We start from the raw sequence: 27,427 nt of genomic DNA, 5'->3' as shown, positions 1-27,427 counted from the left end.
ACAGTCACACTTGATTGGTCCTATTCTCTCACGTCTTATCCTCTTGCTCTTCACATACCTGTAGAATGCCTTGGGGTTTTCCTTAATCCTGTCCACCAAGGCCTTCTCATGGCTCCTTCTGGCTCTCCTAGTTTCTTTCTTAATCTCCTTCCTGCTAGCCTTATAATCTTCTAGGTCTCCATCATTACCTAGTTTTTTTTTGTTTTGAACCTGCATAGGTAAGCTCTTCTTGACTAGATTTACAACAGCCTGTGTATACCAGGGTTCCTGTACCCTACCATCCTTTCCCTGTCACATTGGAACGTACCTATGCAGAACACCGAGCAAGTATCCCCTGAACGTTTGCCATATTTCTTCCGTACATTTCCCTGAGAACATCTGTTATCAATTTATTCTTCCAAGTTCTTGCCTGATAGCCTCATATTTCCCCTTACTCCAAATAAACGCTTTCCTAACTTGTCTGTTCCTTTCCTTCTCCAATGCTATGGTAAAGGAGATAGAGTTGTGATCACTATCTCCAAGATGCTCTCCCACTGAGAGATCTGACACCTGACCAGGTTCATTCCCCAATACCAGATCAAGTACAGCCTCTCCTCTTGTAGGCTTATCTACATATTGTGTCAGGAAACCTTCCTGAACACACCTAACAAACTCCACCCCATCTAAGCCCCTCGCTGTAGGGACATGCCAATCGATATTTGGGAAATTAAAATCTCCCACCACAACAACCCTGTTATTATTACACCTTTCCAGAATCTGTCTCCCTATCTGCTCCTCGATGTCCCTGTTACTATTGGGTGGTCTATAAAAAACACCCAGTAGATTTATTGACCCCTTCCTGTTCCTAACTTCCACCCACAGAGACTCCGTAGACAATCCCTCCATGACTTCCTCCTTTCCTGCAGCCGTGACACTATCTCTGATCAACAGCCACACCTGCACCTGTTTTGTCCCCCTCCCTGTCCTTTCTAAAATATCTAAAGCCTGGCACTCAAAGTAACCATTCCTGTCCCTGAGCCATCCAAGTCTCTGTAATGGCCACAACATCATAGCTCCAAGTGCTGATCCTCGCTCTAAGCTCATCCGCTTTGTTCATAATACTCCTTGTATTAAAAGAGACACATCTCAAACCGTCGGTCTGAGTGTGTCCCGTCTCTATCACCTGCCTCTCCTTCCTCTCGCACTGTCTCCAAGCTTTCTGTGTTTGTGAGCCAACCGCCTCTTCCTCTGTCTCTTTAGTTCGCTTCCCACCCCCCAACAATTCTAGTTTAAACTGTCCCCAATTAGCCTTAGCAAACCTTCCCGCCAGGATATTCGCCCCCCTGGGATTCAAGTGGAATCCATCCTTTTTGTACAGGTCACTCCTGCCCCAAAAGTGGTCCCAATGATCCAGAAATCTGAATCCCTGCCTCCTGCTCCAATCTCTCAGCCGCACATTTATCCTCCACCTCACTCTATTCCTATACTCACTGTCACGTGACACAGGCAGTAATCCTGAGATGACAACCTTTGTGGTCCTGCTTCTCAATTTCCTTCCTAACTCTCGGTAGTCTTGATTTCAGGACCTCTTTCCTTTTCCTGCCTATGTCATTGGTACCAATATGTATCACGACCTCTGGCTGTTCTCCTTCCCACTTCAGGATATCGTGGATGCGATCAGAAACATCCCGGATCCTGGCACCTGAGAGGCAAACTGTGCTTCTTTACTGCGTCCACAAAATCGCCTGTCTGACCCCCTAACTATAGAGTCCCCTGGGAGTGGATTACTGACTGGGATCTAATCCAGGGGTTCAGGAGTGGTTTATATATATATATAGATAACAGATCCCTGGGAGTGGGCTACTGTCTGGGATCTAATCCAGGGAGTCGGGATTACTTATGGATAACAGATCCCTGGGAGTGGGTTCCAGACTAATCCAGTGGTTTGGGTTGTCCTGGAGTTCCAGTTGTTTGTGCAAGTGGGTGGGAGGGATGAACCGAGCTTGCTTACACTGTTGTTGTTTTGTTGTTTAGCGACACTTGCGGGCTGGCCCCAGCATTTCCTTGCATTATGTTGTTAACACGAACAGCGCGTTTCACTAAATTTTGATGTACCCGTGATGAATAAATCTGAAATAAATTTGAATCTGTTAGATTCGCAGGAGAGGAGTTTAGACTGGAATCTGATCCAGGGTACTGGAGGGGGTGGTTTATAGATATGTAATCCCCAGGTTTGGCCGGCCGTGTTAGTCTGGAGAAGACAGTCTCTGGCCCCGCCAAACGTGTAAAGTCTGAGGTGCAGAACCTCTTGTTTGTGTGGATGCTATGTGACAGTACACCATATACAATTAAACGACTTCGCTTTATAGTTCTTATTTGACTAAAGGGTTAGTAAAGAAAACAAAAAGAAAAAGGGCCCAGTTTAATGAAACAGTCTAGTGTGCAGGTTGGAGCTCACTGTTTCCCTTTCGCTGGTCCTCCATCGGTTTCCCCCGGGACTCCACTCCAAGTCCACTCCGTCCTGCTGGCTACGACCTCTCCTCTCAGGCGTCTTCTCTCTTCATCTCTCGCCAAACAAAAGACCCAGATCACCTCGTTCTCGGGCACACAACAAGAAAAAACGCTCCCCTCATTGGACGGCACACATTCCAAAGCCCCCGTTATCTCTAGTCATAACCCAAACACTGCTGCTACAGAAGGACCATCACATTAGCAGTGAAACTTTTCCCAGGGAGTTGGCAGGTAGAAAACAGATCCCGGGGAGTGGGTTACAGACTGGGTTCTAATCTAGGGTTCGGAAGGGCAGTTCATATATGGATAACAGATCCCTGGGAGTGGATTATAGACTGGGATCTAATCCAGGGTTCTGATACGGGTAACAGATCCCTGGGAGTGGATTACAGACTGGAATCTAATCCAGGGTTCAGAGGGTTGGTTTATATATGGATAATAGATCCCTGGGAGTGGGCTACTGACTGGAAACCAGTACAGTGCCTGATAAATTGGCCGGAGGTTGTGTGATGGGTCACGGGTGGTGTAATTGTGCTCTGCTGCCCACTAACCCGTGCCCCCTGTCCCCCCCGCCTCTCCCCGCCAGGCGCTGGGGATGCTTCTGTGGCACAAGCACGATGTGGACAAGTCTCTGGCCGACCTGGCCAATTTCACCCCTTTCCCGGACGAGTGGACTGTCGAGGACAAGGTCCTGTTCGAGCAAGCCTTCAGCTTCCATGGCAAGAGCTTCCAGCGCATCCAACAGATGGTGAGGCTGGGGAGGGAGATGAGTGGGGTGACCAGAGGGAATTCTTGGGAGGGGGGTGTTTACCGGAAGAAGTCTTTGGAAGTGGGGCAATGGAGGGTACAAGTGGAGGACTGGGGAGGGGAATGGGGAGTGGATAGGGTGGACGGGAGGAGAGTGTGATAGAACTGAGAGGGGGAAGAGTTGGCTGAGGGAGAACTTGGGGAGGAGGAGCTGTGGGAGGACTGGGGAGGGAGAGGGAGTAGGGAAAGGAGGACTGGGTTGGAGGGTAGGGGAGGGGAATCTAGCAAGGGGAGTGACGGAATGGGGAGAGGTTAGGGAGGATGGGAGGGGAATGAGATTGAACTGGGGAGGGAAGGGAGCAGGGGGTGAGACATTGAGGCAGAGAGAGGACTGGGTGGGAGGGAAGGGAAATAATAGTGGAGAGTGATCTGGTGAAAGGTGGGAGGGAGATCCAGGACAGAGGATATGGAGAGGGGAGGGTGGGAGGGGCGAACTGGAGAAGGATCCAGGAGGGTGTAGTGAAAGGAGGGAAGACTGGAGTGTGATGGTGTTGGCAGAGGCTGGTGGGTGAGCTGAGGGTAAGCGAGGGCAGCTCGTTGGGCACATACTCCTGTCGCAGTGGGCACGGTTCAGGGTCCAGGGCCGGGAGGGGGTTTCCTTTACCTTCTGACAAGCTGCGTACTCCCAAAATTTCGCTTTTGAAGGCCTCCCACTTACCAAGTACACCTTTGCCAGAAAACAGCCTGTCTGAATTCACACTTGCCAGATCCTTTCGGATACCATCAAAATTGGCCTTTCTCCAATTTAGTATCTCATCCCAGTTGAGGCCTCCTTTTCCAGAATTACCTTGAAACTAATGGCATCTCGATCTCTCGATGCAAAGTGTTCCCCTTTCTGTCACCTGCCCTGTCTCATTCCCTCACAACAGATCCAGTATCGCACACGCTCTCGTTGGGACTTGTACGTACCGATGAAGGAAACTTTCCTGAACGCATTTGATAAACTCTGTCCCATCTAGTCCTTTTACAGTCTGGGAATGATAAAATCACCTACTAATAACAACGTTATGTTCCTTGCGACATTCTGTGATCTCTTTACAAATCTGTTCTCTAGATCCCAAGGACTGTTGGTGGTCTGTGACACAGCCCCATTAATGTGGTCGTACTTTTCTTAATTCTCAGTTCCACCCAGTAGACGAGCTCTCCATTCTGTCCTGACGGATCACTGCCGTGACGTTTTCACTAACTAGTAACGCCACCCCTTCCCCTTTCATCCCTCCCGTCCCATCGCATCTGAAACAATTGAACATCGGAATATTGAGCTGCCAGTCCTGCCCCTCCTGCAACCAAGTCTCACTAATGGCTACAATATCATAATCCCATGTGTTGATCCATGCCGTGAGCTCATCTGTTGTTCCTACAATCCTTCCTGCACTGAAATATACTCAGCTGAGGAGACTAGCTGAGCCTTGCTCAACCTTTTGATTCCTGACTTTGAGAACTTAAAGACATCTGTCTCCAGAACCTCTCCACTAACAGTTCTAGCACTCTGGTTCCCAGCCCCCTGCAACTCTAGTTTAAACCCTCATCCTACCCCAGTGAAGCTCCAGCAAGCCTTCCTGCTGGGATATTGGCCCCCCCCCCCCCCCGTTCAGTTGAGGTGCAAATGGTCCCTTCTGTACAGGTCTCACCTTCCCTGGAAGAGGGGCCAATTATCTAAAAATCTGATGCCCTCCCTCCCTCCTGCACCAGGTATTAAACTGCATCATCTTCCTAGTTCTGGCCTCGCTAGCACGGGTGCCATCTTTTTAATTCCCTGAACTCCTTGTGCAGAACCCTGTCACCCTTCTTACCCATGTCATTGGTACCTACATGGACCACGTTTTCTGGCTATTCACCAGAATGTGGACTCAATCCAAGGTGTCCCATACCCTGTCACGCAGGAGGCAACAAATCATTTGGGAATCTCGTTCTTGTCCACATAACCTCCTTTCTACTCCCCTAACCAGCGAATCCCCTATCATCACAGTGTGTCTCTTCACCATCCCCTTTTACTTCTGAGTCACAGAGCAAGACCACAGTGCCAGAGACCTGACTGCTTTGACTTTACTAGGTCATCACCCCCCCCCGCCCCAAAACAGTATCCAAAGTGGTTTACCTATTGTTGAGGGGGATGGCCTCAGGTGTCCTTAACCCCTTTCCCCTTCCTGTGTACTGCACCTTGGGTGTAACTCTCTATATGTCCTATCTGTCACTCCCTTCAGCCTCCTGAATGATCCAGAGTTCATCCAGGTCCAGCTGCAACTTCTAACACAGCACCTCTCGTGATTGTTGAAGTGGGGTGCGAGAGCAAGGGGGGTGGGTGTGACCTGGTGGTCCCGTGATTGTAGAAGTGGGGTAGGAGTGCAAGGGACATTGGAGCGAGTGGGCAGGAGAGGGATTGAGGGGATGGGTGTGACCCAGTGGCCCTGTAACTGTAGAGATGGGGCGTGTGAGTGAGAGGGAGTGAGGGGACTTGCAGGCAAGGGGAGGGGTGTGACCTGGTGGACTCGCACCCCGCGGTCCTGATGTGAAGAGGACAGGATTGGGGGAACCGTGCTGATGTTTGCATTCGGTCTGTGTAATCCCCTCCCTGTGGATTACTCCCCCCAGTTACCAGACAAGCTCATCTCCAGTCTGGTGAAGTATTACTATTCGTGGAAGAAGACGCGGACCAGGACCAGTGTGATGGACCGTCAAGCACGCAAACTAGTGCACAAGAAGGAGCGGGAGGACAGGTGTGTGGGCCTTTCTCGCCCCAGTTCGCAACCTCGACACCGACCCCTGGCTCTGTGCTTACCCCCCCCCCCCCCCCCACCCAAGCACAGGTGCATGAGCTGATTCTGCCCCATCACCTCCCCCCTGACTGGGCTCATCTGTGTGAACTATTGCTGTCCGTCTAACCCCATCTATCTCATTCCCTGGCTCTGACGCAGATGTGTGAGCTATTACTGCCCTCCTTGGAAGGAGCTCATCTCCAGGCGACCCTTCCCATCCCCTCATGTCCGTGTGTACCTCCTCCCCCTCCCCAGTCCCTACCTGCTGGTGACGTCGGTGACAGTGGGGCCAGGGGGTGAGAAGGAATCCCTTCCTGTAGCCACCCACACGCTCTCGTTTTGGTCTGTGTGCAGCAACGACGAGGCAGAGGAGGTGACCGTCCAGATCGCAGATGACAGTGACTATGAGCCCGACATAAAGAGGGAGGTCAGTCCTTGTATTAATGTCATTTACAGTAGTCTCCACATCTTGCATTGTACAAAAGGACGAATTTTGTGAGTTGTTAATCTGTGGAATTCATTGCCACAGGTGTCTTTTATTAATTAATTATTAATTTTTATTAATAGAATAGTTAACAGACCACGTGTGTCCTGTTGGGTGTGCTCTTTCATTAATTCTGTTGTGTTTCTTGTACTTATTGTGAACGCCAGCAAGAAAATGAATCACAAGTTTGTATATGGTTCTTCGATGATACATTTACTTTGAGCTTTTAACCTACTGTAGTCATAGGGCCAGCACAGAAACAGGCCCTTCAGTCCATTTAGTCTGTGCCAAACTATTAATCTGCCCAGTCCCATCGACTGGCACCTGGACCTCAATCTAACCCTTCCCTCCCACGTAGTTCTCCAGTTTTCTATCAGCCTCGTGCCTATCTAAGAGTTTCTTAAATGCCCCGAATGTATCTGCCTCTACTACCTCCCCCTGGCAAGGCACCCACCACTCTCTCTGTAAGGACGATACCTGTGACATCACCTCCCCCCCCCCCATACTTTCCTTCCAACACCTTAAAGTTTTACCCTCCCTGACATTAGCCATTTAAAGTGGGGATTGATAGGTTCCAGATTAGTCAGGGCGTCAAAAGTTTATGGAGTAAAGGCAGGAGAATGGGGTTGGGAGGGATGATGACAATGGTGGAGCAGACTCGATGGGCTGAATGGCCTAGTTCTGCTCCTGTGCCCTCTGTTTAACTGTCAGTGATAATAAAGTTGATTTTGATTGTGCACTGTTGTGATTAATTGATCTGTACGAACAGCGTTCAAGGTAAATTTTCCACTGTACAAGTGCCAATAATAGGAGATTTACACACAACACCAGCCTAGTGACAAAGGTCAACATGGTTAGCGTGTGAAGAGCGTTTGATGGCTCTGAACCTTTACTTGCTAGAGTTTAGAAGAATGCGGGGGGGGGGGAATGAGATCTCAAAGTTCAAAAGTTAAAAATAAATGTTGTTATTAAGGTACTTATCTGTCGCCTTTGAGATTCATTTTCCTGTGGGCGTACTCAGCAAACCTATAGAGAGTAACTATAACAGGATCAATGAAAGATTGGCCTGAGGGCAGAAGACGACAAACTGTGCAAATGCAAGTATAAGTAACGAGAACATGAGATAAGGAGTCTTTAACGTGAGGTCGTTGGTTGTGGGAGCATCTCAGTGGATGGGCAAAGTTCCCTTTTGTTCAGGAACATGATGGCTGAGGGGCAGTAATTGTTCTTGAACAGTTCCTGTGTCTTCTGCCTAATGGAAGCAGTGAGGAAAGAGCATAGCAATCTCTGATCTCATCGAAATGTACAGAATATTGAAATACTGATTAGGCCAAAGGACAGGTGGTAAAAAAGATGGCGTGCAGTCAGACTGTCAGGAAGGGCAGGCAGGTGATGGGACTTGGTTGCAGCCAATAGGCTGAGCACCAAAACATTAGGGATACAGAATCAGAAAGGGTAGCAAATACGGTACTCAAGGTGTTGTACCTAAATGGATGTAGTGTAAGAAATAAGGTAGATTATTTTGTTGCACTATTACAGATCGCCAGATATAATGTTGTGGCCATCACTGAATCGTGGCTGAAGGATGGTTGTAGTTGGGAGCTGAATGTCCAAGGTTGCATGTTACATCGGAGGGATAGGAAGGTAGGTAGAGGGGGTGGTGTGGCTATACTGGTAAAGAATGGCATTATATCAGTAGAAAGATGTGACGTAGGAGGCTATTAGGGAGCTTAAGGTAAAAGAACCCTTAGGAACCAATATGATTGTGTTCAACTTGAAATTTGGTAAGGAGAAAGTAATGTCTGATGTAGCAGTATTTCAGTGGAATAAGGGGAACTACCGTGGTATGAAATAGGAGTTGGCCAAAGTAAATTGGAAGGAGATGCTGGCAGGGATGACAGCAGAGCAGCAATGGCGTGAGTTGCTGGGAAAAATGAGGAAAGTGCAGGATAGATGTAAACAAACTTTAACAAATACTCAAATGGCAAAACAGTACTGATATGGCTGACAAGAGAAGTCAAAGCTATTGTAAAAGCAAATAAAAAGAGGGGTAGCTCAAGCAGAGCGGCCAGCGAGTGAGTGGGCCAGTGACGGAGTGGAGCTTTGAGGCTTTGGCTCGAGAGGTTTTGGCAGTTGGATTGTGCAGTCAAGTCAATCAAGATTTGAGTAGTTCAGACTCAGCAGAAAGCAATTGATTGGGCAATCGAAAATTGAAAAGCTCAAACAAATAAAAAGAGGGGAAGCTCAAGCAGAACGGCCAGTGAGTGAGTGGGTCAGTGAAGGAGTGGAGTTTTGAGGCTTCAGCGAGCAGAGGCTGAGGACGAGCTTGCTCCCAGAGAGGTAAGGCCAGGTAAGTTTCTTTAATTAATTTAATTAACTTAGGAGTTGGTAATGAAGGCAATAGGTAGGGCAGTCCAGTGCTCCGATTGTAAGATGTGGGAAGTCAAGGACAGCACAGTTGTCTCTGATGAATACACCTGCAAAAGGTGCATCCAGCTGCAGCTGAGTACAGGGTTAATGGTCGGTTACTTAAGAGTGTGGATGAACAGAGGGACCTTGGGGTTCAGGTCCAAACATTCCTCAAGGTCGCTACACAGGTTGATAGGATAGTTAAGAATGCCTGTGGGATGCTAGGCTTCATTAATAGTGATTGAGTTCAAGAGTAGAGAGGTCATGTTGCAACTCCACAAATCTCTGGTGGGAGTATTGTGTTCAGTTCTGGTCACCTCATTATAGGAAGGATGTGGAAGCTATGGAGAGGGTGCAGAGGAGATTTACCAGTATGTTGCCTGGATTGGAAAACAGATCTTATGAGGCAAGGTTAGCAGAGCTGGGACTTTTCTCTTTGGAGCGTAGAAGGATAAGAGGGGACTTGATAGAGGTCTGCAAGATTATGAGCAGCATGGATAGGGTGGATAGCCAGTACCTGTTTCCCAGGGCACGAATAGCAAACACCAGAGGGCATATGTACAAAGTTAGGGGAGGGAAGTTTAGGGGAGACATCAGGGGTAAGTTTTTTACACAGAGGATTGTAGGTGCCTGGAATGACTTGCCAGGGATGGTGGTGGAGGCTCAGACATTAGGGGTATTAGATAGGCACATGGATGAAAGGAAAATAGAGGGTTACAGGGTAGTGTGGGTTTAGTACTTAATTTTTTAAGGAATATATAGGTCGGTACAACATCGAGGGCCTAAGGGCCTATTCTGTGCTGTGGTATTCTAGTGTCAAAAGAAAGGGCATACAACAAAGCAAAAATTAGTGGGAAGATAGAGGAATATGACGTTTTTTAAAAAAACTACAGAGAGTAACTAAAAAATCATTAGAAGGGAAAAGATGAAATATGAAAGCAAGCTAGCAAATATCAAAGTAGTAAAAGTTTTTCAATTATGTTAAAGATGAAAGAGAAATGAGAGTGGATATAGGGCTGCTAGAAAATAAGGCAGGAGAAATAATAACGGGGGACAAAGTGATGGCTGATGAACTAAATGAGTATTTTGCATCAGTCTTCACTGTGGAAGACACTAGCAGTGTGCCAGATGTTGAAGGGTGTGAAGGAAGAGAAATGGGTGCAGTTACTGTTACAAGAGAGAAGGTGCTCAGAAAGCTTAAAGACCTAAAGGTACATAAGTCACCCGGACCAGATGAACTGCACGCTCAGATTCTGAAAGAGGTAGCATTAGAGATCGTGGTGGCACTCGAAATGATCTTTCAAAAATCATTGGACTCTGCTGCCTCCAGAGGACAGGAAAATTGCAAATGTTACTCCACTCTTTAAGAAAGGAGGAAGGCAGCAGAGAGGAAATTATAGACCAGTTAGCCTGATCTCAGTGGTTGGGAAGATGTTGGAGTCAGTTGTTAAGGATGAGGTGATGGAGTACATGGTGACACAGGACAAGATAGTACAAAGTCTGCATGGTTTCCTTCAGGGAAAATCCTGTCTGATGAACCTGTTGGAATTCTTTGAGGAGATTACTAAGTAGGATGGATAAAGGGGATGCAGTTGATGATGTTGTATATTTGGATTTTCAGAAGCCTTTAACAAGGTGCCACACATGAGGCTGCTTACCAAATTAAGAGCCCATGGTATTACAGGAAAGTTACTGACATGGTTAGACACTGGCTGATTGGTAGGAGGCAGCAAGTGAGAATAAAAGGATCCTTTTCTTGTTGGCTACCAGAGACTAGTGGTGTTCTGCAGGGGTTGGTGTTGGGACCAATTTTTTACATACTGTATGTAATTGATTTAGATGGAATAGATGACTTTGTTGCCAAGTTTGCAGATGATATGAAGATTGGTGGAGGGGCAGGTAGTGTTGAGGAAACAGGCAGGATGCAGAAGGACTTAGACAGATTAGGAGAACGGCTAAGGAAGTGGCAAATAAAATACAATGTTGGGAAATGCAGGGTCATGCACTTTGGAAGTAAATGTGTGGACTGTTTTCTAAACGGGGAGAAAATCCAGGAATCTGAGATGCAGAAGGACTTGGGAGTCCTTGTGTAAAACACCCTGAAGGTTAACTTGCAGGTTGAGTTGGTGGTGAGGAAGGCAAATGCCATGTGAGCATTCGTTACAAGAGGTCTAGAAAACAGGAGCAAGGACGTGATGCTGAGGCTTTATAAGACCATAAGAAATAGGAGCAGAAGCAGGCCATTCGGCCCATTGAGTCTGCTCCACCATTCAGTCATGGGCTGATCCAATTTTTCCAGTCAACCCACTCCCCTGCTTTCACCCCACACCCTTTGATGCCCTGGCTAATCAAGAGCCTATCTACCTCTTCCTTAACTGTACCTAATGACTTGGCCTCCACATCCGCTCGTGGCAACAAATTCCACAGATTTACCACCCTCTGACTAAAGTAATTTCTCCGCATCTCTGTTCTAAGTGGACGTCCTTCAATCCTGAAGTCGTGCCCGCTTATCTTGACTCCTCAAACATGGGAAGTAACTTTGCCATGTTTAATCTGTTCAGGCCTTTTAACATTAGGAATGTTTCTATGAGATCCCTGCCCCGCCTCCCACCGCTTCTCTCACTTTCCACCTCCGATGTTTACGCCACCCTGAGCAGGATGAATATAAGGAAGGCAGCTGGTCCGGATGGAATACCTGGCCGTGTGCTCAGAGTCTGTGCAGGGCAGTTGGCAAGGTCTTCACGAACATTTTCAATCTGTCCCTGGCCCAGGCAGTTGTCCCCATAAGCTTCAAGATTGCCATCATCTTGCCAGTGCAGAAGCATCCCACTGCCCTGGGCCTGAATGACTTCCGCCCAGTTGCACTCGCCCCCATCGTTGCAAAGTGCTTTGAGAGACTGGTTCTATCATATCTGAAATCCTGTCTGCCCACTACCCTGGAACCCCATCAATCTGTCTATCGCACCAACAGGTCTACAGAGGACGCCATCTCCACGGCACTTCACTCTGCCCTGACCCACCTGGACAGCCCCAACTCTTACATCACAATGCTGTTCATTGACTTTAGTTCGGCATTCAATACTGTGATCCCCTCCAAGCTGATCACCAAACTTCACCAGCTTGGTATCAGCTCATCCCTCTGCAATTGGACCTTGGACTTTCTGACTAACAAACCCCAATCTGTTAAGTTAGACAACTTCTCCTCCTCCACTCTCACCCTGAACACTGGCGTGCCTCAAGGCTGTGTGCTGAGCCCTCTTCTGTACTCCCTTTTCACCTATGACTGCGTTCCTGTACATGGTTCTAACTCCATAACCAAGTTCACAGACGACACCACGGTGGTTGGCCTGATCAGAGGGGATGACGAGACAGCCTACAGGGACGAGGTCCAGCACCTGGCCGCATGGTGTGCCGATAACAACCTGGCCCTTAACACCCAGAAGACCAAGGAGATCATTGTGGACTTCAGGCATGCTAGGAGCCACACTCACGTCCCCATCTACAGCAACAGAGCTGTAGTGGAACGTGTATCAAGCTTCAAATTCCTTGGTGTCCACATTTCTGAGGATCTCACCTGGTCCTCGAACTCCTCCATCCTGATCAAAAAGGCGCAACAGCGCCTTTATTTCCTGCGCAGCATCAAGAAAGCTCAGCTCTGTCCCAGGGTACTGACGGACTTTTACCGCTGTACCATTGAGAGCATACTCACCAACTGCATCTCAGTGTGGTATGGCAATTGTCCCGTATCGAACCGCAAAGCACTCCAGCGTGTGGTGAAAACTGCCCGGCGGATTATTGGCACCCAATTGCTCACCATTGAGAACATCTACCATAAACGCTGCCTGGCCAGGGCGAAAAGCATTATCAGGGCTGCATCTCACCCTAACCATGGACTTCTTACTCTCCTCCCATCCGGTAGGCACTACAGGAGCCTCTGCTCCCGCACCAGCAGGCACAGGAAGAGCTTCTTCCCTGAGGCTGTGACGCTGCTGAACCTCTTATCACAGCGCTAAGCAGTATCGCACCCATATTGTACTGTCTCAGTGCTTTTATATTTGTGTGCTGTAGCACTTACTTTTTATTTGCAGTTACTTTGTAAATAACACTATTCTTTTGCACTTCTGGTCAGATGCTAATTGCATTTCATTGGCTTTGTATCAGTACTCGGCACAATGACAATAAAGTTAAGTCTAATCTAATCTGTAAGGCACTGTTGAGGCCTCACCTTGAGTATCGTGAACAGTTTTGGGCCCCTCATTTGAGAAAAGATGTGCTGGCATTGGAGAGGGTCCAGAGGGTGATTCCAGGAATGAAAGGGTTATCATACGAGAAACGTTTGATGACTCTGGGTCTGTACTCGCTGGAATTGAGAAGGATGAGGGGGGATCTCATTGAACCTTTCAAATGTAGAGTAGACGTGGAAAGGATGTTTCCCGTGGTGGGGGAGTCTAGGACGAGAGGGCACAGCCTCAGGATAAAGGGGCGACAATTTAAGGCAGAGATGCAGAGAAATTTCTTTAGCCAGAGGGTAGTGAACTTGTGGAATTTGTTGCCACGTGCAGCTGTGGAGGCCAGGTCGTTGGGTATAGTTAAGGCAGAGATTGATACATTCTTGATTGGACACGGCATCAAAGGTTGTGGGGAGAAGGCCAGGAACTGGGGTTGAGGCAGAGATAGGAAAAAAAAAAGGATCAGCCATGATTGAAAGGCAGAACAGACTCGATGGGCCAGATGGCCTAATTCTGCCCCTATGTCATATGGTCGTATGGAGCGGATGTGGGGAGGATGTTTCCTATAGTGGGGGAGTCCAGGAGCAGATGACTCAGAATATAGGGGAGTCCATTTACAGAGATGAGGAGGAATTTCTTTATCCAGAGGATGATAAATCTGTGGAATTCCTCTGCACCAGGAGCTGTGGAGACCAAGTCATTGTGCATATTTAAAGCGGAGGTTAATAAGTTTTTGATCAGTAAGGTTACTGGGAGAACAGGTTTGAGAGGAATGATAAATCAGCCATGATTGAATGGCAGAGCAGACTTGATGGGCCAAGTGGCCTGATTCTGCTCCCATGCCTGATGAGGGTGGGTCAGAAGCTGTCTTTGAGCCTGGTGGTATTGTGTAGCCACTTCTGAACCCCTGCCTTCCCTCAGCGCCCCGGGGAGCAGAAGCAAACGAATGGCAAGTCGATGGCGGTGAAGAGAGAGTCGCAGAGTGTCCAGTACAGGCACCACCCCCCGCGAGCGAAGCGGCGACCCCCAAAAGACATGTACCTGAGCCAGGACGAGGTGGCTGGAGTCTCTGCGAACCCCAATGCTGCCACCATCGCCCTGCGACAGCTCGACTCGCAGCTGATCTCCATCAAACGGCAGGTGAGATGGTTGGCTGATGGGCACTGCTTTCGCCTCCCTGAGTGTTCTGCCGAGCTCCCTCCCCCACCGCTCCCTGCTTGGTGCAGAGACGACTAAGGAAAGCTGAGCTTTATTTGTCACACCTACATCGAAACGTATAGTAAAGTACATAGTTTTGTGTCAACGGCCAACACAGTTCGAGGGTGTGCGGGTGGCAACCTGCAGGAGTTGTGACATTTCCAACTCCAGCAGAGCGAGCCCACAACTTACTGTTCTTTGGCCTGTGGGAGGAGACCCGCACAGTCCCGGGGAGAATGTACGAACTCCAGAAAGGCAGCGGTTGGAGCTGACTCCCCCCCCCAGTAACGGGGGCTGTAAAGTGTTGTGTTACGTTGGTGTAGAGAGTACGAGATGTAGGTTAGGGAGAATGTAATGCCATTACAGTACAGACATACCACACAGCAATAGTCCATCCAGCCCAGCTGACCTTTGAGACCTATCTATGCTAACGCCCAGCACTTTGTCAGTAGCTGTAGTACTTGTTCGTCAGATCCTTTGTTAAATGTGGAAGTTCTGGCCTGCACCACCCTCTCAGACAATACCTTCCAGTTTCCAACCACTCGTGGGACGAAAACAATTCTTCTTTGTATCCCCTCTGAACCTGTCAACCTGTCGGAGGCTTTTACCCTAGTGGCCAGAGATATTGGAGGACCCCCGGGAGCTGGAAGTACAACACACGTTCACAGATGGAGATAGAACATTCCAGTGCACTACAGGCCCTATGGTCCACAGTGTTGTGCCAGCCTTTTAACCTACTCTGAGATCAGTCTAACCCTCCCTCCCCCATAGCCCTCCATTTTTCTATCATCCACGTGCCTGTCTGAGTTTCTTAAATGTTCCTAGCACAGGAAAATCTGCAGATGCTAGAAATCCGAAGCAACAGACAGAAAATGCCGGAGGACCAGGCAGCATCTATGGAAAACAGTCGACGTTTTGGGCTGAGACTTCTCCCCTTCCTTTCCAGTCCTGCTGAAAGGTTTCGGCCCGAAGCGTCGGCTGTTTATGTTTTTCCATAGATGCTGCCTGGCTTGAGTTCCTCCAGCATTTTGTGTGTGTTGTTTTAAATGTCCCTAATTGATCTACCTCTACCACCACCCCTTGCAGGACATTCCACGCACCCACCACTCCGTGTATGTATTTATAAAAAAAATAGTTACCTCTGGCATCCCAACCCTTACCCCCATAGCTTTCCTCTAATCACCTTAAAATTGTGCCCTCTCATACTAGACATTTCCACCCTGTGGAAGAAGTCTCTGGCTGTCCGCTCGATCTGTGGATCTCATCTTGTCCACCTCTATCAAGTCACCTCTCATGCTCCTTCCCTCCAGAGAGAAAAGCCCGAGCTCACTCAACCTCTCCTCATAAGACCTGCTCTCTCATCCAGGCAGCACCCTGGTGAATCTCCTCCGCACCCTCTCTAAAGCTTCCACATCTTTCCTATAATGAGGTGACCAGAACTGAACACAATTCTCCAAGTGTGGTCTAACCAGAGTTTTATAAAACTGCAGCATTACCTCACGGCTCTTGAACTCAATCTCACGACTAGTGAAGGCCAACACACCACTGGCCTTCCTGACCACCCTGTCAACTTGCGTGGATGTGGAGCCCACAATTCATCCCTCTGTTCCTCCACACTGCGAAGAATTCTGCCGTTATCCCTGTACTCTGCTTTCAAGTTTGACCTAAAGTGAATCACTTCACACTTTTCCATACTGAACTCCACCTGCCACCTCTCAGCCCAGCTCTGCATCCTGTCAATGTCCCGTTGTCGCCTATGACAACCTTCGGAACTATCCACAACTCTGCCAGCCTTTGTGTCATCTGCAAACTTACTAACCCACCCTCACACTTCCTCATCCAAGTCATTTATAAACATCGCAGAAGGGCAAGGCGATGAAAGGGGGTCTGAGGTGTGGGAGATGGGTGGCATTGTGGCTCGCAATGTAAATCTGCTGCCTCACAGCTCCTGAGACATGCGTTCAGTCCCAACCTCCTGCACTAAATAGAGTGGATGTGGAGAGGATGTTTCCATTAGTTCAAGAGTCCAGAACCTGAGCCTTCCCTTTAGAACAGATGTGAGGAGGAATTTCTTTAGCTGGAGGGTGTAGAATTCGTTTCTACAGATGGCTGTAGAAGCTAAATCATTGGGGATATTTAAAGTAGGCTCTTGATTAGTCGATATAAGAACAAAACATAAGAAATAGGAGCAGGAGTCGGCCATCTGGCCTATCGAGCCAACTCAGCCATTCAATAAGATCATGGCCGATCTGGCCACTGACTCATCTCCACCTACCTGCCTTTTCCCTGTAACCCTTAATTCCCCTATTATGCAAAAATCTATCCAATCTTGTCTTAAATATATTTACTGAGGAAGCCTCCACTGCAGAGAACTCCACGGATTCACCACTCTCTGGGAAAAGCAGCTCCTCCTCATCTCCGTCCTAAATCTACTCCCCCGAATCTTGAGGCTATGTCCCCCACTTCTAGTCTCACCTACCAGTGGAAACAACTTTCCTGCCTTTCTCTTATCTACCACTTTCATAATTTTATATGTTTCTACAAGATCCCCTCTCATTCTCCTGAATTCCAGCGAGTACAGTCCCAGGTGAGTCAATGTCTCCTCGTAGGTCCCTAGAATCAACCTGGTGAATCTCCTCTGCCCCGCCTCCAAAGCCAGTATATCCTTCCTCAAGTAAGGAGACCAGAACTGCACACAGTACTCCAGGTGCGGCCTCACCAGTAACCTGTATAGTTGCAGCATAACCTCCCTGCTCTTGAATTCAATCCCTCTAGCAATGAAGGTCAACATTCCATTTGCCTTCTCGATAGCCTGCTGTACCTGCAAACCAACCAAGTCCTTCTGCACAGCAGCGTTAATAATCTGATCTTCCATCTTCTCTTCCGAAGTGGATGACCTCGCACGTATTCTGTCCCGAGTCCCTTCACTCCAGTTCCCGTACCCCTGCCAATTAAGTTTAAACCTGTTCCAACAGCTCTAACAAACCTGCCTGCAAGAATATTGTTCCCCCCTCGGGTTCAGGTGCAACCCAGTTCGTTTTGTACAGGTCATACCTCCCCCAGAAGAGATCCCAATGATCCAAGAACCTGCAGCTCTGTCCCCTACACCAGCTTCTCAGCTGCACATTTATCTGCCAAATCACTCCGTTCCTACCCTCACTGATGCGTGGCACAGGTAGCACTCCAGAAATTACTATCCTGGAGTCCTGCTCAGCTTTCTGCCTAGCCCTCTAAAGTACTCTTTTCAGGACCTTTTTGCTTTTCCTTCCTATGTCACAGGTACAAACATGTACCAAGACATCTGGCTGCTCTCCTCCACCACTCCACCCACTAAAATGCTGTGGACGCGATCTGAGACGTCCCTAAACCTGGCCATCCGGGTATCCCATTCGCATCCACAGAATCACCTGTCTGTTCCTCTGACCAATGAGTAAGTCCCTATCACTACCGCTCCCCTCCTCTCTCTTTCCCTTCTGCACCATGGGTCCATGCTTGGTGCCAGTAACCTCGTCTCCGTGGCATTCCCTTGGGAGGTCATCCCCCACAACAGTGTCCAAAGCGGTGTGTTTATTATTGAGGGGAATGGCCACAGGGCTGCTCTGCACTAACTACCCATTCACACTTCCATTCCTCCTGACGGTCACCCAGCTACTCGCCTCCTGCAACTTCGGGGCGACTATTTCCCTGTAACTCTGACCGATGATCTCCTCGCTCTCCCGTACAAGTCGAAGGTCATCCAGCTGCTGCTCCAGATCTCTAACATGGTCTTCAAGGGGCTGCAGCTGTATACACTTTACACAGATGTAGTTCCCTGGGAGGCTGTGGGTCCGCCAGGGCTCCAACATCTGGCATGGAGAACAATTAACAGCCATTTAAACTACACCAAGTACCCCTGACGCAGTGAAACAGCAGAAACTTACCCAGAGCCAACATATCTTCCGAGGCAAACCCTGACCTCCTACTCTCACCACCCGCCCTCTCCCAACAATGGTCGCTGTGGAGGGAGCTTCACTCTGTGTCTGACCCCGGGAGTGTGTGATGGGACGGTGTAGAGGGAGCTTCACTCTGTGTCTGACCCCGGAAGTGTGTGATGGGACGGTGCAGAGGGAGATTGACTCTGTGTCTGACCCCGGGACTGTGTGATGAGACGGTGTAGAGGGAGCTTCACTCTGTGTCTGACCCCGGGAGTGTGTGATGGGACGGTGCGGAGGGAGCTTCACTCTGTGTCTGACCCCGGGAGTGTGTGATGGGACAGTGCAGAGGGAGCTTCACTCTGTGTCTGACCCCGGGAGTGTGTGATGGGACAGTGTAGAGGGAGCTTCACTCTGTGTCTGACCCCGGGAGTGTGTGATGGGACGGTGTGGAGGGAGCTTCACTCTGTGTCTGACCCCGGGAGTGTGTGATGGGACGGTGCAGAGGGAGATTCACTCTGTGTCTGACCCTTTTTTTTTACTACAAAATTCTTTATTAGAAATGTCGGTGCTATACAATATTTACAAACCCAGTGACTAACACATTTACTACACTACAAACAGACAATACATGTTAAACCAATATATTGCCATCCTCATCAATGATGGCATTTACACCCCGCGGAGCCCAACGGTCCCGGAACATCTCGACGGTCGCCGTGGACTGCGCGTATTCCTTTTCAATATTCACCCGGGCAGGAACATACCCCCTGAACATAGCCAGGCAGTCCGCCCGGGGAGAACCTCCTGCCACCCTTTTCCAGGAGCCACGGATGGCAATTTTCGCCAGCCCCAGGAGCAAGTTGACAAGGACATCCTCATCCCTCTGTGCCCCCCTCCTTACTGGATGACCATATATGAATAGGGTGGGACTGAAATGCAACCAGAAGGCGAGAAGCAGCCCACGCAAATACGCGAAAAGGGGCTGCAGCCTCACACACTCCACGTACATATGGTACACAGTCTCCTCCAGCCTGCAGAAGTGACACGCGGCTGGGAGATCCGTGTACAAACTAAAGAACTTATTGCAGGGCACCGCTTTATGCAGCACCCTCCAGCCGAGATCCCCAAGGTGCAAGGGAAGGACTCCCTTGTAGAGGGACTTCCATTGGGGACCCCCCTCACCTCCAGGTGGAAAGACCGACCGCCATGGCGTGTCAGGACGGTGGACAAATGCTAGGAAGTGGAGGGTGTGGAGCAGCAGCCCATAAAGGTACCTCCTGCCTGCATCCCTGAATGGGATTGTGGGTGTTGATGAAAGACGGCTCAAGTTGTGTGGATTCGTCTCTCAGGTAAGGCTGCGGGGCCTGGGCCCGACGAGCGGCTCAGCCCGAGTCGTTCCACACACCTGAGCCGCACTGACATCCGTTGAGACAGGGCAAGGGTCGGCCAGGACCCCGCCCTCTGCCAGAGGAGGGGATTCCCGGCCTGAGGCAACCATGTTCCAGACTCTCAGTAGGTCCTGATAGAAGCCGGGCAGCCTCTGCAAAGCAGCACAGCTAACGCCCGCCGGTGGTAGCTGCATATCTTCGGCAAGACAGCAGCCCCTCCGGGGGAAGAAAGTCGCCAACACGTGCCACCTGGGAGGGTGCTCGGCGTACAGGAATCTCTGCAGAGTCCTAAGGCGGAGAGCCGCCAGTCGTGTGCGTACACACACCAGCGACTGTCCGCCCTCTCCTTCTGGGAGACTCAGAACCGCTGCAGAGACCCAGTGCTTCCTGTTTCCCCAGAAGAAGTCCACTAGCTTCCTCTGCATTCTAGCGACAAAAGGGGCAGGGGGGGCCAAGGTGACCATCCGGTACCACAACATGGAGGCCACCAGCTGGTTTATGACCACCACCCTGCCTCGATAGGAAAGCACCCTGAGAAGGCCTGACCAGCGCCCTAGCCGGGCCATGACCTTTGCCTCCAGGTCCTGCCAGTTCGCCAGCCAGGTCTCCCCAGAAGGACTCAGGTAGACTCCCAGATAGAGAAGACGTCTGGTGCTCCACTCAAAAGCTCTCATCTCCTCCGGCAGGGAGTCCACCTGCCACTGGCCTACTAAGAGTCCGGAACATTTCGCCCAGTTGATCCTGGCGGAGGATGCCGCCGAGAAAACATCTTGGCACTCGCGCATCCTCCGCAGGTCACAGGGGTCTGTCATCATGAGGAGTACGTCATCGGCGTAGGCCGAGAGGACGACCCCCATGTCCGGTTCGCGCAGAACCAGACCTGTCAGCCTTCGCCGAAGAAGACTGAGGAATGGCTCGACACAGATCGCATACAGTTGACCGGACATGGGGCACCCTTGACGCACTCCTCTTCGGAAGTGGATAGGTCCTGTCAATGATCCATTAATCTTAACTAGGCACTCTGCAGCAGAGTACAGGAGCCGAACTCGGGCCACAAAGTGTGGTCCGAGCCCAAAAGCCTGCAGGGTGCCCACCAGGAAACTGTGGTCCACCCGGTCAAAAGCCTTCTCCTGGTCAAGAGAAAGAAACGCTGCCGGGGTCCCAGTCTCCTGGAGTAGGTGGATCAGGTCCCGTACTAGGTGGACATTGTCCTGGATGGAGCGGCCCGGGACTGTATAAGATTGGTCAGGATAGACCACCTGTCCAATTACCGAACCCAGACGGTTGGCCATTGCCCGGGCGAAGATCTTGTAGTCCACGCACAAGAGGGAGACCGGCCGCCAGTTCTTTAGCAGGCGGAGGTCTCCCTTCTTGGGCAGTAGGACCACAACAGCTCTCCGCCATGAGAGGGGCATTTCTCCGGTGGCTAGGCTCTCCCCTAGGACAAGGCTGTAATCATCCCCCAGGACATCCCAAAAAGCCTGATAAAACTCAACACTCAGTCCATCCAAACCAGGGGACTTGCCCCTCCGGAGTTGCCGAAGGGCAGTGGACAGCTCCTCCCGAGTCAGTGGGGCATCCAGACGCACTGCGTCCTCTGGGCTGACCTTCGGCAAATCCTCCCAGACCTCATTACACGCCTCCGCATTTGACGGATCAGGCGAGAATAAGGACCGATAGAATGAACGGACCTCGTTGTTAATTCCATCAGGGTCCGTGATGGAGGAGCCATCGGCAGCCAGCAGCTCCACTAGCTGCTTTTGAACTCCCCGCCACCTTTCCAACGAGTAGAAGAAGGGTGAGCCACGGTCCAAATCCTGCAGCATTTGGATCCGTGACCTCACGTACGCACCTCGGGACTGCTGGAGCTGCAGGTTCCTTAGTGCGTCCTTCTTCTCCTGGTATTCCTACTACAGCTGCTGGTCTCCACCGGTCGGACCGAGGCGGGACTCCAGGTCAAGCAACGCTCTCTCAAGCCGCTCAACCTCAGAGCTCCGCCTCTTTGTCGACCCCCTAGTGTACTCCCGACATAAAAACCGGATGTGGGCTTTGCCCACATCCCACCATAGCCGTAGGGAGCAGAACTCTCTCCGCCTCTCCTTCCAGGAGACCCAGAAAGCTCGGAACGAATCCCGGAATTGGCTGTCCTCCAGCAGCCGGTTGTTAAAATGCCAATACCCGGATCCCACCCGAGGGTGTAGTGGAATAAATTCCATCCACACAAGGTGATGATCCGAGCACGACACCGGCCGCATGGAGGACGCCGACACGCGGGAGACGTAGGCCCGAGAGATGTAAATGCGGTCTATCCTGGAACCTCCTTCTCTAGACCTTCTCGAGAAGGCGCTAGAGTTGGGGTGAAGATTCCGCCAGCTGTCCACCAAGTCAAAGGAGCCGACTAGCTCCTTTAACTTTTTTGCCGATGCTGGGTCGCGTTGGAGGCCCGAACGGTCCTCCGCCTCGAGGGTACAATTGAAATCTCCCCCGAGGATGACGCAATCCCCAGGATCGATGGAGCTCAGCAGGGTGGACAGCTGGCAGAATAGGCGCGTCTGCATCACACCGCGCCTGGGAGCATACATATTGATAAAATGCAATGGTACGCCATCCAGGCGCACAACCAGGTGGAGCAGACGGCCGGGCACAACGTCCTGGACTCTTTTAATTACTGGCTGGAAGGTCGGGGCCAACAGGATCGCCACCCCGCTAGAAATGGAGCTGAGGTGGCTCATGTAGACCCCGCCCCGCCACTCCAGGAGCCAAGCAGACTCGTCCCCAGGGATGGTATGGGTTTCCTGCAGGAAACTCACCGTATACCGCCCATCCCTGAGGGCTGAGAGATTGTTATGCCTGCGAAGAGGACCCCTGCTGCCGTTTACATCGAGACTAGCTATGGTAAGCTTCATGGCGGGAGCACACTAGGTCTCAGCAGCTGTGCCCATTTCGGTGAGAGCGGAGGCGCCCTCCACCACACTGTCCCGAAAGAAAGCAAGGTTACTTTTTGCCTTCCGGGCTCGAGCGGTACCAGCGACACCCTGTGACCCACCATCCCCCGTAGGAGCGAGGCTGCTTCTCCCTCTAATGTCCCTTACTAGGTCATCTAGGAAAGATTTTAGTTGCCGTCTGTCGTTCCCCGCCACCGCATTCCTCTTTCCCTTTCCCTTTCGTCCGAGGATGACTCGCAGGGACCTCACCAGCCTCGGCATGCTGGGCCAGCGTAGCGAGGCTAGTTGAGGCCGGTGCTTGGCACCCTCAGAGGTGAGAATAAAATGTTTAATTTCCTCTACAGGTATCAATGGGCACTTCTCAGGAGGGGTGAGGATGTCCATTATTTCACTATCGAAAGAGTCCCCCTCCAACCCGTCACTGCAGACAGGATCCCCATCGGCCTCCCCGCATGTTCCAAAAGATGGCTGCGCTTGTGACCCATACCGCGCAGCGGGCACCTCGCTCTTACCTGCCCGCTCCACCGTCGCATCAGCCTCATCCACATTTGCGACAGTGGAGGGACAATCCCCAGGGACTCCCTGCAAGTCATTAATTGCTGGGGTCGACGTGCACAGAAAAACGCTCTCCCCAGGAGGCAGGCATAGAGGGGAACCCGGCACCTTTGGTCCAAGGGATTCACAAGCAGCCTGGTGCTGAGAATGAGAGAGCTTTGTCTCGTCTCCTCTTACATTATTCGGTACACTGGCCTCCAGAGAGGCGCTGACTTGTAGGTCCTGGGTGGAGGCCTCCAGGGCTGCCTCATTTGTGCAAACAGGGCTATCACAAGCTTTTTGCACAACCACACCATCTTCCCCAGGACTGGTGGCTACATCTGGGGACTCAGGTTTAGAACCAACCCCTACCCGGATTCCCACCCCTTCCTGGGACTCCCCCGCATCTACATCCCCTGCCCTCTTGCGGGAACATTCCCTTCTCCTCTTCACACCGGAGCAGCACACAGGTGCAGGCTTCACCGATGGGGCAGCGCTCTCTGTTTCCATCGCCCCGTCTGCTTGCGCACCTCCCCGAGCCCCACGCTCCACTTCAGGCGAAATGGGCGTGAGCTCTGCAACCTCAAAAGCCCGCTTCTTACTGTGTTTGGATTTCCCCTTTGCCTTCTTACTCCGCACAGACTCCACCCCGTCCCCCACCTGAACCACAGGGAGAGGAGCAGGGACCGACCCAACCGTAGGAGTAGGGGTAGGGGCAGGGGCAGGGTGAGGGGCTGGGGCAGGATCACGGGCGGGGGCAGGGTCAGATGCAGGCGCAGACGCACGCGCAGGAGTAGGATCAGGGGCAGAGGTAGCTGGGGCACTGGTGCCCGAAATGGGCTCCCTCGGGTTCCGGGCAGCAGGACAGTCCCTCCAAAAGTGCCCCACCCCCCTGCACGCATGGCACCGCGGGCGCTCGGAGCTCCAGTACACCTGATAATCCACTCCCTCGTGCCGGACAGTAAACCGGCCCTCAACATCGTCCTCCCTTTCCAGCTGCATGAATACCTGATGCCGGAAAGAGATTACGGTGCGGAGGGTGCGTCTCTTAAATTTGTGTCGGATGGCAGTGATCTCCGACCTTACTTGCCCTCAGTGGGGGTAGCAAGTCCTCATTTGGAATGAAAGGCTTAACATGCCCAAGCACGATACGTTGCGTGGGGGCCGTCACCAGCTCCATAGGTAAAAAGATGTTGTCTACCGTGACTCCCCTGCTTAGGGCCCGGTGCACTAGCTCTTCATTCGCTAGATAAAACACCGCCTTTCCGAACTCCTTCTCGGTGGCCAGAATACCACCTTTCCCAACAAGGTCCTCCATTGCCTCCGTACACTTTTCTAGTGTCATTCCAGGGCGCAAAATACATTGCACCCCACGTTCCACCTTCACCGACCGAGAAAGGGCGTTGTCCGAGGCCGGGGAGGCAGCCGCCCTTGTGTAACTCCCCGAAGGCCCGCGACTCCCTGGAGACCGGTCCGGCATGCTGGCGCTCTTTCCAGTCCGAGAATCCTACAGCGGTGCCGGTTAGAAGTCCTGGAACGAGTCGAATAACTGGCCGGGGAAGTTTGCAGTCGACAGTTCCTCGCTGGCTCGACGCCAGGAAAGGCTCCGTCGGACTTGCAGAGACCCAGGCCGGGAGAGGCCGAAACGTCCTTCCAGATGCTCCGGCACCAACACCGGACGAAAATCAGGAAAACAATGGAGGAGGAACGTTGCCCCGCTGTCAATGCGGGGGAACGACGGCGTTTGCCTCCGGTTTTGGAGCGAACCGGCTTCCTGGCGAGTTCCCAGCGGCCGCAGCTGGGAGCTACGCAGTTAGCAGCCGCCAACAAACCCAGCCCAAACCGGCAGTAAAACTGCACACCGAGTTTCCACACCAGCGCCGTCACTCACTCGGTTGTCCAAGAGACTTTTAGAGCCACCTCCAAAGTATTCCACGAACTTTATCCAGTAGTTTTGCCTCGATTTCTCCCAGCTCAGTCAGCACAGCTCCTCTCTGTGTCTGACCCCGGGAGTGCGTGATGGGACAGTGTGGAGGGAGCTTCACTCTGTGTCTGACCCCGGGAGTGTGTGATGGGACGGTGTAGAGGGAGCTTCTCTCTGTGTCTGACCCCGGGAGTGTGTGATGGGATAGTGTGGAGGGAGCTTCACTCTGTGTCTGATCCCGGGAGTGTGTGATGGGACAGTGTAGAGGGAGCTTCACTCTGTGTCTGACACCAGGAGTGTGTGATGGGACGGTGTGGAGGGAGCTTCACTCTGTGTCTGACCCCGGGAGTGTGTGATGGGACGGTGTGGAGGGAGCTTCACTCTGTGTCTGACCCCGGGAGTGTGTGATGGGACGGGGTAGAGGGAGTTTCACTCTGTGTGTGACCCCGGGAGTGTGTGATGGGACGGTGTGTAGGGAGATTCACTCTGTGTCTGACCCCGGGAGTGTGTGATGGGACGGTGTGGGGGGAGCTCCACTCTGTGTCTGACCCCGGGAGTGTGTGATGGGACGGTGTGGAGGGAGCTTCACTCTGTGTCTGACCCCGGGAGTGTGTGATGGGACGGGGTAGAGGGAGTTTCACTCTGTGTTGACCCCGGGAGTGTGTGATGGGACAGTGTAGAGGGAGCTTCACTCTGTGTCTGACCCCGGGAGTGTGTGATGGGATGGTGTGGAGGGAGTTTCACTCTGTGTTGACCCCGGGAGTGTGTGATGGGACGGTGTGGAGGGAGCTTCACTCTGTGTCTGACCCCGGGAGTGTGTGATGGGACGGGGTAGAGGGAGTTTCACTCTGTGTTGACCCCGGGAGTGTGTGATGGGATGGTGTAGAGGGAGTTTCACTCTGTCTGACACAGGAGTGTGTGATGGGACAGTGCTTCTCTTTGCCCCTGGCTGTGACAGCTGCAGAGTGCAGCTGGTGTTTCTCTGTGGGAGGCTTGGAGGTCTGGGTGCGACCGTATCCTGCAGTGGGTTTGGAGTTCTCACCAGCGATGTTCTGTTCACACACTACAGGTGCAGAGCATAAAACAGATAAACAGCTCACTGAAGCAGAGTCTGGATGGAGGGATCGACAAACTGCGGCCGCCAGAGGTAGGGGTGTGGCTGCCACCGCAATGCGTCCCAGAATCGAGGGGATGGCGTGGAGGGGAGGAGGGAGGAATCGATGGGTGTGGACAGTGTTGTTCGATCTTGCTGTACTCAGTTTGAACATGCCTTTTCTAACGACGGTGACCAGAGCGGGACATGGTTTCAGGGTGGGGTTAGTTGCAAGTTTCTCCCTGTGATTAACACCACTGCCTGTCTCTGCAGGTGACTCCCAAACTGAACTCTCGATGGACGACAGAGGAACAGCTGCTGGCAGTGCAAGGTACTGTCCCCTGTCCCTTCCTCCCTCTGTCCATCTCTCATCTCATTCCCTCCCTCCTGCCCGGCCCCCCCAGCCCGTCACGCATCTCTCCCTGGCCCTTTCGCTCCCCTCCGCCTTTCCTAAATAAACGAGGGGACTGATTCCCGAACTGTGTGCCTCCAGGGATCCGTAAGTATGGGCGGAATTTCCAAGCGGTGGCGGACGTGGTGGGTAACAAGACCCTGGCGCAGGTGAAGAGTTTCTTCATCAGCTACCGGCGACGTTTCAACCTGGAGGAGATCGTGCAGGAGTGGGAGGCGGAGCAGGGCGGCACCGGGACCATCTCTCCCCTGGACGAGGGCAGTGGCTCCAACCCCTCGCTGGGGAACAGTGAGGAGGAGGCAGACGAGGAAGCAGAGGTATGTGGGTGGGACTGTGGTCTGGTCAGAATTGAACTAAATCCCATCATTCCCTGTGCATTCATGTGCCTGCCTAAGACTCTTAATCTCCTCTATCATATCTGTCTCCACCACCACCACCCCGGCAGCTCATTCCACACGCCCACCACTCCCTGTGTAAAAACACCCGACCCGCACATCTCTTTAAAAATTATATTTATTTAAATAGACCTCTTATGTTGTCAATTTTCACCCCCTCACTTTAAATTCATGTTCTCGGTTCTTGTCATTTATAAAACTGTACAAGCCCTTTGGCCCATTCTGTCGTGCTGACCCTTTAACCCTACTCCAAGATCAACCTGACCCTTCCCTCCCACGTCACCCTCCAGTTTTCCTTCATCCATGTGCCTCTCTAAGAGTCTCTAAAATGTCCCTAGTTAACTGCCTCTACCATCACATCTGGCACACACCCACCAGTCCGTGTTCTGACATCTCCCTTATACTTCCCTCTAATCATCTTAAAATTATGCCCTCTTTTTTTAATTTGTC

The 27,427-nt window shown here is 51.4% G+C and overlaps 1 protein-coding gene across 7 annotated transcripts in view; it reads left to right on the top strand.

The window, feature by feature from the left end:
- Positions 1–27,427, top strand: part of rcor2 (REST corepressor 2) — a 225,000-nt gene that overhangs the window by 192,374 nt on the left and 5,199 nt on the right. For 6 of the 7 annotated variants that reach the window (XM_072246006.1, XM_072246007.1, XM_072246008.1 and 3 more), the window contains 7 exons: positions 3,077–3,238; positions 5,890–6,014; positions 6,408–6,480; positions 14,097–14,315; positions 26,147–26,224; positions 26,444–26,501; positions 26,664–26,899. In XM_072246006.1, coding sequence (XP_072102107.1) covers positions 3,077–3,238; positions 5,890–6,014; positions 6,408–6,480; positions 14,097–14,315; positions 26,147–26,224; positions 26,444–26,501; positions 26,664–26,899 — 951 coding nt within the window. The remainder of the gene's footprint in view (positions 1–3,076; positions 3,239–5,889; positions 6,015–6,407; positions 6,481–14,096; positions 14,316–26,146; positions 26,225–26,443; positions 26,502–26,663; positions 26,900–27,427) is intronic. The other variant, XM_072246011.1, reaches the window with a different exon arrangement.

The sequence above is a fragment of the Mobula birostris genome, chromosome 28 (assembly GCF_030028105.1).
Source record: "Mobula birostris isolate sMobBir1 chromosome 28, sMobBir1.hap1, whole genome shotgun sequence".
Lineage (NCBI taxonomy): Eukaryota > Metazoa > Chordata > Chondrichthyes > Myliobatiformes > Myliobatidae > Mobula > Mobula birostris.
This window is presented reverse-complemented; position numbering and strand designations above follow the sequence as displayed.